The 15,995-nt window shown below is 42.0% G+C and overlaps 1 protein-coding gene across 1 annotated transcript in view; it reads left to right on the top strand.

Moving 5' to 3' along the window:
• Nucleotides 1–2,398: 2,398 nt before the first annotated feature.
• The window catches only part of CLINT1 (clathrin interactor 1), a 66,169-nt gene continuing 52,572 nt past the window's right edge, over nt 2,399–15,995 (top strand). Inside the window, exon 1 of the mRNA XM_083423045.1 lies at nt 2,399–2,716. Coding sequence (XP_083279171.1) covers nt 2,676–2,716 — 41 coding nt within the window. The 5' untranslated portion in view covers nt 2,399–2,675. The remainder of the gene's footprint in view (nt 2,717–15,995) is intronic.

Raw genomic sequence — 15,995 nt, forward strand, 5'->3', positions numbered from 1 at the left:
TTAATGCCTGAGTCCCCATAGCCTTCCCTTCCATTTGTTTGCGATTTCATGAGAAGAAAAGGAGGTTGTGCATGTACAGCATATATGATCCTGACAATGCCCAGGTTTTTATCTCTGGTTTTCTTCTGGAACTTGCTTATTTAGATTTTCTTGAAACCGTTTCTTGAATAGCCTAGTGCCTTTTGAAGTTCAGCACACCCATAGTTTGCTTCTCCCTTCCACCCATCTCTAACATGTGCCAACATCAATTTCACCCTCTTCTTCCTCCTCCTTCTTGCATTGCTTGAACCAATCAATGCTATGCTTTAGCTTTAAGGACCAGGATTCTGATTTGTAGTGATCTTTGTGACCATCACATTTCTCATCTGATAGTCACAGCAAGGGGAAATGTTTAAAAAACTTCCAAAATAAAGTCACAGTCCACTAAGTTATGGAAGTGCAATTTAAATGTTGACAGAAAAAGACTACAGAAGGAATGGAGGAGGACAACCCCCCCTTTTCTATCAAGTTTTATTTACCTACCTCTATTTTCCCTGAATTGCTCCCAGTTTACATCTAGTGTGAAATTAAATAATAGATACTAACCCTATGCACTTTGAAAATGAATAAATAGTTGCTCTGAATCCCAGAAATATTTGTATTCTCAGTTTAACACTGATTAGTTGGGGGCATTCTGAAACTTGACTCATCCGGCAGTATTGAAATCCGACATGAGAAGTGTGAATCCTTTGGGAACAAAGATAGTTTCAGTGTTACAAACTAGCAGTATTAGTGCCATTGTAAATACCAACACAGCTCTCTAATATATGCATTGCAGCTGTGAACATCATTTCCTTGATAGCGTTATGACTACCTCAAGTAGATTTTCACATTCTTCTTTTTTCTTGGTATCAATCCAGACAAAATGTTGAAGAACAGGGAAAGGCCAACTGAAATAGCTTAGAGAAATAGTGAAAACACAATAAATGAAACATTTTAGGCTGATACTCTGCTTACTAAAATAAAAAAAATTAAAGCTGAAAATTTCCTATAAAAGGCACAAATAGGGACTCTCTTCAAATATATTCCCTGAAGTGCCATCAGTCTTTAAATACAACTTCAGAAACATGCCTGTCACATCTCCATTGGCTGATTGGGAGGTGACTGATTGGTGAAGTGATTACATTTCATATAATGTTTGGAACCTTCTCTAGCTCAATCTTTGGTAGAGATCCTCACTCACAAAAAAACACGCTACCTGGCTTGGCCAATTCATAAGCATATAACTTCAGGTTACCTCTGCTTATACAGAATCAGCAATATATGGACTGCATACATGGTACCATTTCCCAGCTATGGATGGTTTGTGAGCACCTGAAATGATGAGAGAAATAATCCCCATGCGCCACAACTATTACACATGCAGCACTTAACTAAACTATGGAACCCAGAGGAGCCAGTGATGGCCACCAGCTTGGATGGCTGCAAAAGAGGATTAGAAATGGAGGATAAGGCTATGCATGGCTACTATCCACGATGGTTATACTCTGCCTCCAGTTGGAGGCGGCAATGCTTCTGAATATCAGCCGCTGGAAAGCAGTGAAAGACAGAGTAGTCTTGTGCTCCCATCCTATTGCAAGTTTCCCGCAGGTATCTGGTTGCCCACTGTTTGAGAACAGAATACTGGACTCAGTATGCCACTGGCCTGATCCAGCTCTTCTTATATTTGTTGGACAACTCCTGGTTTTTCTAGATTGTCATCATTGTGGTTGCTGCAGTTTTATGCCTGAATAGAGACAATTACATACGCTTCAGGTTACATACGCTTCAGGTTACAGACTCAGCTAACCCAGAAATAGTGCTTCAGGTTAAGAACTTTGCTTCAGGATGAGAACAGAAATCGTGCTCTGGTGGCGCAGCAGCAGGAGGAGGACCCATTAGCTAAAGTGGTGCTTCAGGTTAAGAACAGTTTCAGGTTAAGTACGGACCTCCAGAACGAATTAAGTACTTAACCCGAGGTACCACTGTACTAAGGTTCTAGCTAGCATGACTGCAGTAGAGAACTTCCCATAATTAACTATTCTTATTCTTATTATTAAAGATTATTCTCCTTTTTTCTCGCACTGGTTTGTACAGGACAAACGTTGGCCTAAAGAAGCTCAACTTCTTCTCTGCAGAAGCCTCCTCCACCGTTTCTTCTCCTCTTCCAGTAAATCCAACTGTAGTCTAGAGCAAGATCCCAAAAAGAAACAACTTCAATTCCCAGCAAGCCACGCGGAGGGGAACGGCCCTCTAAGAAGCTTCCCCTCGGACTACATCTCCCAGTATGCTGCGCGGCAGAATCCCTCTGCCCATCCCCCGCCTCTGTCTCAACGAGGCCCGGCGTTCCCGGCCGCCTTTCGGCCGGACTTCTTGTCCCAGCAGGCCTTGCGGCCCAGCGCTACCGGTTTCCGGGGGGCAGGACCGATCGCCTCTCTCTCTCTCTCTCTCGCCGTCTCTGTGCCGTTGGCGAAGCCGAAGTGGTGCTGCGAGGCGAGACGGGCCTGGCGCTGCCGCGGCGGAGAAGCAGCTAGCCGGACTCCTGGCGGAGGAGGAGGCGGAGGAGGAGGAGACCGGGGACGCGCTAGTAGGGGCCTAGGCCGGGAGGGGAAGCTCTCCGCGCCGCCACGACGACGACGACGACGACGGCGGCCAAGATGCTCAATATGTGGAAAGTCCGGGAGCTGGTGGACAAGGCGTGAGTATTATGGGGTGTCGGGGGGGGATATCTATGTGTCTTGTCTGGCTGCCCCTCAGCCCGCGCGCCCCCACTCTTACTAAACTCTTACTAAACTCTTACTACGCCCTTACTCCTCGATCGCGTCCCGTTGATCCAGTTCCCTTCCCATTATCCTCCGTCTGCCCAGCCACGTTTTCTGTAACGTCCACCTTTGCTCCCACCCCGAATTAGGGTCTCGCCGGCTAGCCCTCCTGCCCACCCTCCCCGACCCCGGTCCTACTCAGGATCCCTCCCGTGCTCCCCCCTGCGCCTGCTCTTTCCTCCTCCTCGCCCTCTTTTGCAGTTTGTCGTTCTCGCCGAAACTTCTTACGTTTCACTTGGCTGTAACTGATACATGTACCTGCCCGTGCTCACGACCTGGGCTTTCCCTTCCAGTGGGATTTCTACCTCTTTGTAGCTGACTCTCCCCACAAGAGTGATATTTTTGCTGCTTCTTGGGGATCTTGGCCCTTTGACTCCCCATCGAACTTAACGTCTCTACTAGGGCCCATATGCTTTCATATGCTTTCGGTTTTTCCTTTTCCTTCGGAGGATCCCTTTCTTCCTTTCCCAGCACCACACTCATAAGCCGTAACACTTGCAGATCTTATCTGTGAACAACTCATACTCAACCTTTGGTGGAAGCGCATGACTGTCTGAGCCTGCCCTTGCTGATTTGGAGCAACCTCTGAACTTCCATCGGCATTTAGGAGAGTGGCAGTGCCTATTCCCATTTTTATAAATAGCTAGGCTATCTAAACTATTCTACTCCCCCCACCCCCTCACCAAGTCTTAGTGAAGTGGTGGAGGAAAAGGAACTTCATACAGGAAGTAAAAACTTGATATTTCAGCTAGGGTAGGGTTGGTGGGGCGGGGGGTTACTACATGTACCAGGTACCATTTTGAGATCATGGCATTCCTTTAAATTAACTTGTTTCAAGCACAACAGCCATAGTAAGTCTCAAAACTGCCAGTAAAAAATGTGGGATGGGCAGTCACACAATATTTTGCACCACCCTTGCTTGTGGGCAGGGACTAAGACATATGCTCACTCCGCCTAAAAGTGCAGCTCTTGTGTAATGCTTCTCAAAACATGATATTGTTAATGTAATTCTCAAGAACGCTAACTTTCAGGAATTGTCATTTAATCAATGTTAGAAAGGGCAAAAGAAGTATGCCTTGAATTCTTCCTGCTATCAGCACCTTGCACTACCTTGTGAAACACCCCGCGGAAACTTCTGTAGAGTCAGAAGCAAAGCTTACTTTTAGAGACCTCTGTGAAGAGAACATTTGCTGAATAAATTTCCATATATGTAATGACACATTGTGAACTTTTGGTGGTTACAGTGTTCATTGTGAATGTTGATATTTAAAAAGACCATATACAGTGTTTTAATCCATCAAAATATGTTGGTGCTTTAATAATTGTGATTTACAGATACTTGTCTGCAGTGAAAACTTTACAAGACAGTTTCTGTGTTATCTATCACAAGAGAAAGAAGCCTTGGTTTCATAGTAATTGAGCAGAGGAATGTGTGAAACAGAGCATTTAACATGTACACACAGTTACATTAATTCCTGTCTTAGTTTGTATTTACAGGTTTGCAAATATGTTGTAAATGAAGGTAAGATGCTGTTGTCTGCTGTTGGCATATAGCAGCGTTGCAGTACCTATAGCTGCCCAGATGTAGTTGGACTCCAACTCCCATCAGCCTCTGCCAGCAACCAGAGTTTATGGGATCTGGAATCCAGCAACATTTGGAGGGCTAAGTTCCTCATCCTACCTATAATAGGAATGCTGAATCATAGTTGGGGAAAAGAATTGCCCCTCCAAAAATAACACTCTGAAATCCAAGACACAATGCGTACCAGTGCGCCAAAAGCTTCATTAAAAAAAGTTTTCAGAAGACATGTGATTGGGATTTGGGTCACTTTTCAGAAAGCAATGCCTGTAACACTGTTTAAGACCGCTCAGAAAGGCTCTCTGCTGTTGTATAAAAAGAACCCTATGCTAACTTCAGGGCAGAATGTAGGTAACATTTGTTCAAAGAATAGCGTCAGTTCTAAGTGAAGACAACAGTGCTTTCATGTACATCAATCTTGGCTTTAAAAGGCTTGCTTATTTTTAGACCTATTCTGACCTTGAAACCACACAGAGCATCTGACGTACATTACTGGATTCTTCTATAAATTCACAGAAACCATGAAGCTGAAAATATATTGATTGAGAAATGATCTCAGTATACCCATAATCCCCCCCATGTGTTTAATATTTGTTGCAAAGTTCGATATCTGAATTGACACTGTCTGTTACATATTTCGCAACAACTGGGCTTAACTGATGGTGTAGTCGCTGTGTCATTCTCAGCCTCCCCATGTGCACCAGCCCCCAAAAGTAGGTTGTTGTCATACACCAGCAAATGGACCCATATTATTTCCCCGCCCCCCGGCACTGCAATTTGCAGCTTGCTTGTCTGTCTTGAGACCCAACAGATCCTTGGTTTTCCCAGCTCTGCCCCCTTCCCACTCTTGAAAGCTGTCTTAGAGCTTTATACTGGCTACTGCTGGTGTGGATACTGCCCGCTTGGACTTTCAGTGAGCAGAGCAGGGACCACTTTAGATACACCCACCTCAGCCAAACTTTCTCCAGTGTGATAGATTAGAAACTTGGGATTGCTGTTTCCAATTTCCTTTGGCTCTCTTGCATTATCAGCATTATTTATCAAGATGTTGGTTCACATACTCTTGTGCTCAGCACTGTACAAAAACTTCCTACCCCAACTAGCTTACAGGTTATGGCAGTTAGTTAAGTGTTTGTCAATTGTTGCTCCCACCAGGAGCCCCTATATTTGTTTATAGGATATATCCCTCCTTTCAACATAAATTATCTTAAAGTGGCTTATGCAAATTATCATAAAACCAATAAAATTCCATATCAAAATTAAATGCCAGAAAAGGCAACAAACAGAGCACATAAAAAAACCCTTAAAAAGGGATCTTAAATATAACTAAAACTATAACAGGGCAGTCTGTCTGTTGTCTAAAAAGATAACTGACCACCAGGCAAATATGCTGAGAAGAAAGTTCTACAATATGGCTGCCTTCACAGAAAAAACAACACATCACTGGTTGCTACCAGCCTAAACTCTGAAGATGGGATACCTGCTGAAGGATCTCAATGTAATTTTCTCATTTCATGGGCCAGCTTGCATGGGAGTTGGCAATGTTTCATGTAAAGATGATTTAAGAAAGGGGCAAAAACTTCTGTTTGTGTGCTTGTTGCTTATTTCCCCCCTCTGTTTTTAGGTTTAAGGGAATGCTTTTATCTTCTCATTCCCCTCTGCTTGGCATAATTCCTGTATGAATTCTGACTAAAAGTTGCTACTGTTGATATATCTTAATTCCTTGAGGCTGCAATCCTGTTCATACTTCCCTGTGATTATGTCCATTAAACACAGGGTTTGTAAAACTTGTTGCTCAAGGTGATGCTTGGTTTTAATAATACAGAGTTGAGTAGAACTTCTCAGTGTGGAGGGAAAAAACCAGTGAAAGAAAAGATTATGCTTGCCACAGGAAGGTAAGGAGTAGTTTGGGGCTCCAACCAACCAGCTTATGTAGCTCTGTTGCTATATATAGTCAAGAGGATTTTGTATCTTTCATTTTATCCCTTCTGCTTCCAATGGAGTAGCTCACATACAGAGGAGTTTAGAAATAATTCATCATGGAAATAGTACCACATACCACAAGAGCTATTCAAGAATTCCTCTAGTGTGTCGATTTTTAGAGTGAGGTACTGTCTGCCTGAAGATGTAATTGCTGCTTGCAGCCCTCTCATCTGAGTGTACTTGTCTTTTCTGGGCTAAATTACAGTCTTTCAAGTTAATTTTAAACTTGTAACATTTGAACAAACATAACCTTTGATTTTTATGAGCCTGAAGCAGCTTTTATTAACTGGGTGAAATTGCACAGCAGCAAGTAACGAATAACACTGAGAAACATTTATCCTAAGCTAAGCAGAGTTTGGTCAAGTTGATAACTTAAATCTTTCTAACCTATTTGATCAAGAATGATCCGGGTACTGCCTGGTGGTTGATTCATGTGACAGCTCCATATTGAATACTACTTGACTGATTTCATAGTAGATTCTTTTGGTGTGACTTCACCGTTAACTGTGTTGAAGAATGATAGTTTCTTTCTTCCCCCACCTCTGTGCACTCCAGTTCTACACTTTGGTTGCACAGTTATAGTTAGTATTTTGTAATGTGCGTGTTTTGAATTTCCTCCTTTTTAGATGTTGAGCAAGATACTGAATCATGCTGTCTTCCCTTAACGTAAAGCATTGTGCATACAGATTTGGGAAGAAAACAACCCACCTGTTGTTAAGCCTTTTATCTTTTAAAATGGGATTCCATGGTTCATTTCACAGAAATCAGAGTGGGGGTGGGATGCTTCATTTTCTGTGATAAACTCTTCCTCAAATATATTTCACCTACCTGAGTTTGTATATTTAATAGATAGCATTTAGTCCATGCAGCTAATGAGTATTAGAATGTGGGTGGTGGTTCAAAATTCACTTTGTGAAAGTTCTTTTAATGTTCTGTTATTGGTTTTCAATATATAATTACAACGAGAGACGAGAACGAGTAAAAATTTAAAAGTGCCTCTTGATTTAGTTTGACAGGATTACTCATCCATATGTAATATCTTTGATAAACTCTGTTTGTCAAAGTTCAAAGAATATGTTAAGCAATGATAATGTGATACTTAACCCTAAACTATCACTGTTATTTTTTAAAAAAATCAATCTTGTTGAGTTTAGTTAGATCAAGAAAAATAAGCTCGTTGCTTATGTCGAGTCTAATTATTTTATAAGGCATATCTTTCTCTAACTTGTACACAGTGCTATAACCTGTTACATTTGTGACTTTAACAAAGAACAATGAACTCTAGTATTATCTGTCTGAGAGTGACCTATGGTGAACTATGCCAACCTTGTATTTAAGCACTTGCCTGGTAGCCCTGGGCAACCAGGAGTTCCATGTAGATGGATGGTGGATCAGGTATTCTGTCGTGTCCTCAGCAACAAAGCAACAAAACCTTCCAGAACATAAATTCCTAGACCAGTGGGTTGCTACTGGAGGGATGGAGTGTTCTCTGTGCCTCCTCTGCCAGCCCCCATCATGCTAATAAAATTTCTTGTAGGCTAGTAAATTTTGTGGGCTTATTTTTAAAGCTGAACTATTCATTATCATGGTGAGAACAATAACTTTGAAACACAACCAGAAATAATTTTGTTAAGGGTCTCAGGGAGACATAGTGTTACAGAACAGCCTTCCTCAAACTAGTGACCTACATAGGTTTTTGACCACAAATTCCCTCAGCCTCAGTCAGTGCAAGTTACGTATAAGGCTTCCCTAAGCGAGATGAGCGCCGCAAACCCAGAGTCGGTCACGACTGGACCTAATGGTCAGGAGTCCCTTTACCTTTACCTTATGCACCAGGTTGTGTAAGGCTGTGATAGGGCGATATTGTGGCAGTAGGCTATAAGAGTAATGTTCATCAGCAGTTCAGCTAAATCATATGCAAGGTGCATGAGTCCAGCTGTGAGCTGCAAATTGTCGGGTCCATATGACTACACTGTAGTTGTAGCTGCCTTGGCTTCTGCACTGGCTGAAAAGACTTTAAGGTGGGATGGCTAGCCTGTAACCTTCCTGATGTTTTGGGAAGTTTTTAATGTCTGATGTTTTGTATTTTTAATATTTTGTTGGAAGCTGCCCAGAGTGGCTGGGGTATAAATTATTATTGTGATTATTGTTGTTGTTATTCACATCAGCCACAACCAGCATGGCCAGCAATCACAGATGCAGGGAATTTTAGTCCAGTAACATCTAGAGAACCACAGGCTTGCCACCCCAGCTTACAGATTTTACCTGGCTCACCTCTCACATCCCCCTTTCCTGCCTGTTTCTTTGGAGTTGAGTGGTATGAAAGTATCAGGATGGCTTTAACACCTTTTTGTGATTGTAAGTTGCTTTAAGCCGCTTTTAATACTGTGTTTTAATGTTGTAACCTGCCCTGGTATCTTATGGTAAGAATAATAATACAGTATTTAGTTCTGATATCTTCTCTGGTCAGATAGGGTTTGCAGGTTTTTGAAGCAGTATAAAACCTTCAAGAAAGTGGATGCATTCAGATGTAATGGCAAACCATTACATGAGCACACACTCGCTTTCAGACTTCCATCTTTCCCTACCACTTATGGATACAGTAGTACCTTGGGTTATGAACTTAATTCGTTCCGGAAGTCCGTTCTTAACCCGAAGCGTTCTTAACCCGAGGCACACATTCCCTACATAGGCCTCCTGCGGTCCCGGAAGTGGATTGCGTTCATATCCCGGGTCGCAAACCGGGACACCTACTTCCAGGTTTGTGGAGTTCGTAACCCGAAGCGTTTGTAAGCAGGACTGTGCGTAACCTGAGGTACCACTGTAATGGCAAAACCACAGTTTGATGGTAAACTGGAAACATATAGTTTGTTGCTTTAAAGCCCTAAACGGCCTCGGCCCAGTATACCTGGAGCGTCTCCACCCCCATATTTCTGCCTGGACACTGAGGTCCAGCGCTGAGGGTCTTCTGGAGGTTCCCTAATTGTGAGAAGCAAAGCTACAGGGAACCAGGCAGAGGACCTTCTCGGCAGTGGCACCCGCCCTGTGGAACGCCCTCCCATCAGATGTCAAAACGATAAACAGCTACCTGGCATTCAGAAGACATCTTAAGGCAGCCCTGTTCAGGGAAGTTTTTAATTCATGATATTTTAGTGTATTTTTGGTTTCTGTGGAAGCCGCCCAGAGTGGCTGGGGAAACCCAGCCAGATGGGCGGGGCACAAATAATAAATTATTATTATTATTGCTAAGTAGAAGCTTCTCATCTTTCAGGTATTGTGGAACTCCAAGTTTTACTTGAGTCAGCTGGTCAGATAAAATAATGAAATGCACTATAAGCACTGGTGGCTATATTATATTACTTCATATTTCTATAAAAGCATAGGCCGTTTTTTGATACATAGGTACCTAACAGTGGTGGGGCTCCTAGCACTGCAGCACATAATTGCACTGCTGTGTTGTTGGTAACAACTTGGAGCTGCTTGCCAAGCTGTTGCAATGACACAGGTAAACAAACCAGTGTTGTGAGCATTCTGTAGAAAAGTGTAGAACAGCATGGTTTTTGGATATTAGCAGAGGGGGGGGTTGATCCTGTAACCAGTCATTCATTTCCTGGTATGATCATGTCTAACTCAAAATAACAGATGGGGGGATGCATCTTCTTAGAGAGCAGGCATAGGCAAATTCAGCCCTCCAGATGTTTTGGGACTACAACTCCCATCATCCCTAGCTAACAGGACCAGTGGTCAGAGAGGATGGGAGTTGTAGTCCCAAAGCATCTGAAAGGCCGAGTTTGCCTATGCCTGTCTTTGAATGTCTGATCTCAACAGAGATGTAGATGGATTTGTGGGGACTTGGTAGATCTGGTGTCCTCCCTCTTTGCATTAAGACATCATTCTACAACACGTATGGAAGTTGGGGCTTGTATTGAACAAAGTCAACCCATTAGTGCAAGGACTTCATATGCCTGTCTCAGATTTGTTGTGAGAATCCCCCCCAACCCCCTGGAACAGATTTTGGGGTATGTGGGAAGAGGAGAGGAAGTCCCATTGTGCAGGCATATGTCCTTGTGCTAATAGAACACCTTGGTTGGATACAACCCCTGGAATCTAGATTATAGATACTTATGGAATACTGGTTTATCTTGGATAGGAGGAATTCAAGAGTCTTTCCCAGGTACTCTTAAATGCTATCTCTGCATGCCACCTCTACCCTTGACCTTTTCATGTATCACTTCTAACACTGCTGATACTGCTGCTAAATACAGGGATATAACAGCACTTCATGAAGTAGCGTGTGGCTGCAGTTTCTGAAGGGGTACTATTGTGACTTTTAAAAAGCATTTTGTATTACAGTTTCTCAAGATGCTGTCTACCAGTTCAAGTAACCTGCATATCTTGGTTTTCACTAAATAGTTTTAAAACTTGCGGACGTTGAAAAAGTTAGCAAGTGTTTTTGGTCACTTGGTGGAGAAGGTAAAGTGCTTAGAAAATGAACTCTGTATCCTTTGTACTAGAGTGCCCTGGCATGCTCAGATATAGCAAGGTTCATCGCCTTAGCCACAACTCTGGGATTTTAATGGTTGAAATGGGAGAGTCTTGGTACAATGGAAACAAATGATTGTTCTTCTTCCAGTATCATTTGTTTCCAAAATACAAACATACAGTGTAATCTCCAGACCATTGTTGTGAAGCAGATTTGTGAAGGCCTGGGAAAACCAAGGAACTTAAGGGAGGAATGTTATTTTCCCTTTGTCTTCTGAAGGCTGAAATGGAAAACCCTGACATTTTGGGGAAACAGGTGAAAACTCATACATTTTTTTTTCTTTAAGGGTGCTAAGTGAAATGATCTTTTAAGCAGTGTTTGGAAACAGTTGTTAGTCATTTTATACTGCTGCATTTGATTAGATTACAAAGCCCTGGTGTTGGCAAAGTGCTTCCAAACCAGAACGGCAATCTTTGAGTCTTCCAGGCATATTGTTTCTGTACCATGGTTGTAAAGCCGTTTGTGCAGCACAGCTTCTAACCCTTACATGCCACTTGCTTCCTCCACCTTCTGCATCAAGTGAAAAAATTGATGAGCATTTCAAAATATGTTTATGTGCGTACATGAACATAAAATCACACAAGGGATAGATGTACATGTGAAAAGAATATTCAAAGCTGCCATTTTCTGAGTCCTTGAAGTTTCAAGATAAGACGTCATGGATCTTTCAGATGCTTATTTCTCTATAAATTATAATCAACTTGAGTTATGTTAGTATTTTCAAGAATATATTATTTACTTGGATGAGTCAGGATATAAATAAATATGAGTTGAGGATAGCTAATTTTGTCTCCAGTTACCATGACACACGCTGTATATGATAATGATGTACTACTGGCTCACAATCTAATGAAGTTTAACTGACTATACAGATTTATTGCTACTTCATAATTACATTATAGCAACATTCTTTTATTTTCTAAGTTTTCTTGCTTAACAAAACCCCAACTGCCTCCTTTAGGCATTCTGGAACCCTGACATGTTGTAAGAAGGCATTGACCATTTAACTGTCCCCACTGGTCTTTTTAATGAGCCAGGAAGGACTCTAGCACTCATGTGGTGGCTTTCACATTTCCAAGGTTCATGTCCACAACCTCAGGCTGGGCATACTGTTTTGAAACCCAGATTGTAATAAACTTACAGCACAGAAAATGAAGGTTTCCAAATGGCAAAATGAAGATATGTTTGGATTGCAATTCTGCGAAAACCTACCTGGAAGCAAGTTTCATTGAATTTGCAGGGGCTAATTTCTGATTAGGCATCTACAGACTTGCATTATTCCGTATTCACCAGTGGCAGGTTTAGTTGTATCCAGTGTTGTTGCTCAGCTGATGGTAAGGTCAGTAGAATGGGGAAGGAAGCCATTTTCAGTGCCCCCACACTGCAGCCCACCCCGCTTTAAAATCTGCTCCAGAGGTTTGAAGTCTCTCAAAAGCAGATTTATGGAGGACATGGGGGCTGCAGAGGTGGGGTAGAATTGTTGACATTTGCCGCCTCTGTGTTTTGCTAACACAGCTGAATGCAACTCATAGAATGCAGCAGTTGATAGAGCTGTCTTGAACAGCAGGTGTATTTGTAATAAGGTTCAATAAAACAAAGACTTTTATTTTTGTAAGAGTGCCAAAATTAATATTGCGCTTAAAAAGTACCTAGTGTTTTGTCTGTACACATACAGACAAACACACACACATGCATGTATTGTACATATTATCTCCCTCCTGCCCTCCTGGAAGAGTCTCTTTTTTAAACAAAACCTGGAAACGCGTTATTCGGAACTTCTGGACGTGAAGTAGTGAAGAGTCATACATATTTGATACCATACTATTCATGAATACTGAGAAGACTGAGCTTCACTAAATCAGTAGTGGGTTTAAGTTTTACTTAACAGTCTCACTTTTTCTTTACATTTCCTCATATTAAGGGCTGTATATGCTTGTACTTTTTCATGTAATCATGTCTGTCATATTTCAGTCACCTATTACTAACTACCGTTGTTGTTTGGTTCATGTTGATAGCGGCTCATAAATTACTTGTTGATGACTACAACTATGAGGATACCCAGTTTTCTTCCAGGAACATTGAGAAGCCAGTTTTACTTGTCCCTCTAGCCTCATTTCCATTTACTTCTGGGCCATAATCAAATTTATTTGAATGGTCTCTTCTTTGGCGATCACTCGTAGCTGAGTAAGATTGTCTTCGATGAATATGGTCTTAGCAGTTTGTCCAAAAGTGACTGTGGAGGCCAATTCTGGATCCACACGTCCTTCCACATTGGGGACATAGGTTTCTGGGTGGGAGTTGATCATGGTGAGGATTTGCCAAACGTGCCTTCCTCTTAGCTTGTTTCTCCCTTTCATCCGGAATTCGTGCTCCTTCAAAATCCGTGATGCCTTTGGTGAAGGCTGTTCTTCAACTGGAGTTCTCACAGGCCAGTGTTTCCCAGTTGTTTGCGTTTATACTACCTTTTTTTAAGATTTGCCCTGAAAGCGTCTTTAAACCTCTGTTGGCATTACACTTACCATTCTTAAGTTGGGAATAGAGTAGTTGCTTTGGAAGATGATAATCAGGCATCTGAACAACATGGCCAGATCAACAAAGTTGATGTTGAAGAAGAAGAAGAAGAAGAGTTTGGATTTGATATCCCGCCTTTCACTCCCTTTAAGGAGTCTCAAAGCGGCTAACATTCTCCTTTCCCTTCCTCCCCCACAACAAACACTCTGTGAGGTGAGCGGGGCTGAGAGACTGTGACTGGCCCAAGGTCACCCAGCAGCTGCATGTGGAGGAGCGGAGACGTGAACCCGGTTACCCAGATTACGTGACTACCGCTCTTAACCACTACACCACACTGGCTCTCACTGTTGAATAATCATTGCGTCAACACTCGTGATCTTTGCTTCTTCCAGTACACTGGCAATACTTTGCCTGTCTTCCCAGGTGATATGTAAAAATTTTCAGAGACGCCATTATGAAATTTTTCAAGGAGTTAGAGATGGCTTTTATAAGTGGTCTGTGTTTCACAAGTGTACAGTAAAGTTGGGAGTACAATGGTAAGAGCAGTTTGGTTATAGTGACCCTGCAATAGAGGGTAACTGCATTATAAACTGTTAGGTTGTCACTCCAATAGTGTGAGAGAGTATGTAAGTTTGCAATATTTCAAAATATTTTCTTCATTCAGATTTTCTTTTGAGGGCAGGTGTCTTTGAGTTGTCTGCATGGTATTATGAGCTATTCAGTGAGTAGGTTCTACTTCTTGGCCTAGAAACAGCATATATAAAGGTTATGATGAGTGATCTGTCAGATTACATTATTCAGCTGATGATAAAATTACAGCCTCGTATTTATCTCCTGCTATTTAACCTACCTGAAAACTTCCTTTTTACAGGGTCATCTAACATTACTTGGTATTCAAGATTTATTTGGGTCAGCATAAGACATCAATCTTAAAGCAAGGGGACAGTTTTATCATGGTATTTAGGGGGCATTTAACCCTCCGCTGTGTGAGCTAACCTATCCAGCTGCTGATAATGCTGAGGAACAATGACCTATTTTGGTGCTTTCAAAACAACAACAACAACAACAAAAGCCACCAAACAAACAATGGTGCATTTACATGCAAAGTGTTGATAGTTCTCCAGCCTAGTTGTGTCTGCTTAGCTCTCCTGTGAGAGAAGGAACTTAGTGAGGTCTCTATAAAAGAGATTTTAAAAACATTGTAGTCAATGCATGCATAAAAAATAAGAATGTCTATCAGGTTGTTTTCACAGGCGGCATTTTTCACAATGCCCTTGTATCTGGAAGCTCAACGAAGTATTCACCACCAAGGAGAACACTGATCTAGATAACATGTTGGAAACTGCAGTTTAGTTAGTGCTTCTTTGGAGAAACACTTCTGTCTAAAAATTAAGTGTGTACACCTTGAATCTGCCACTAACACAAGAGGCTTTAAAAGGTGGGTGTGTAACAATGTTTCTTGTGCTTCTTAAATCATGCCTCTAATTATATTCTCTTTGCAACCTAGACATCTCTTTGCTTTTATCTACCAGGCTTCTGTGTGCATGGCTTTTACCATGCGGCCTTTTAGCTCCAGGTCCTCCTCCCTTAGTGCTCTGCTACATACGCAGGCTTTATTTGTAAATCATTGTCCCCTTTTTTGGGGTAAATTCAAATATTATTTATTAATGTTTGGGTCTCCTTTTACATGTGTCTCAATGTGATTTCCACATGTCTTGATATGATTTGCAAACATATACCGTATTTTTTGCCCCATAGGACACACTTTTTCCCTTCCAAAAATGAAGGGGAAATGTGTGTGCGTCCTATGGGGCGAATGCAGACTTTCGCTGAAGCCTGGAGAGGGAGAGGGGTCGGTTGGCAGCCTGCAGCCCGAAGCACGGTGCGTCCTATGGGCCGGTGCGCCCTATGGGACGAAAAATACGGTAATAAGTATAATAAAAACAACTAAATTCTGTTTATTAAAAAATAAAAAAAAATCAAAGGCCGCAACTTTTCCATCCATCTGTCACAATAAAAATGTATTGTGTTTCAAGAAAGTACAAATGGGGAGCACCTGTCATGTCTCAGTAGGGATGCTGTTCCACAAACAGGGACATTCACACTGAAAGCATTCCTATGAGCTACTGTGGTGGAGGCTTCAGACTTTTTTAGGACTTTAAGGAAAAACCCTCCTATAGAAAGCAGTAATATTCTGGGCATATACTGGTTAGGGTGATCTCTCAGCTACTTGCTTCTTCTAGAATTTCCTAGCCTAAACCAATAATCAGAGTCCAAAGATGAACTTCAGCTACAGTCTCCATCATAGCTAATCCAGTGGCACTAGATCAGGAGTTACCAATCTTTTTGGACCAGTAGACACATCTAAAATTTTGAGAGGGTGCTTTGGGCACCTAAAGTAAGATAGCTGCTGTGTGGTGGGGCAGGGGGGCATAACACAAAAAAGCTGTTGTGGGGAGCATGGCATAACACAAAACCACCTTATGCGTGCCATGGTTAGTCAGCGGTATCCTCTTGGTCCTAATTGTGGAGATCACAG

The sequence above is a fragment of the Podarcis tiliguerta genome (genome assembly GCF_965153285.1).
Source record: "Podarcis tiliguerta genome assembly, chromosome: 2".
Classification (NCBI taxonomy): Eukaryota; Metazoa; Chordata; class Lepidosauria; order Squamata; family Lacertidae; genus Podarcis; species Podarcis tiliguerta.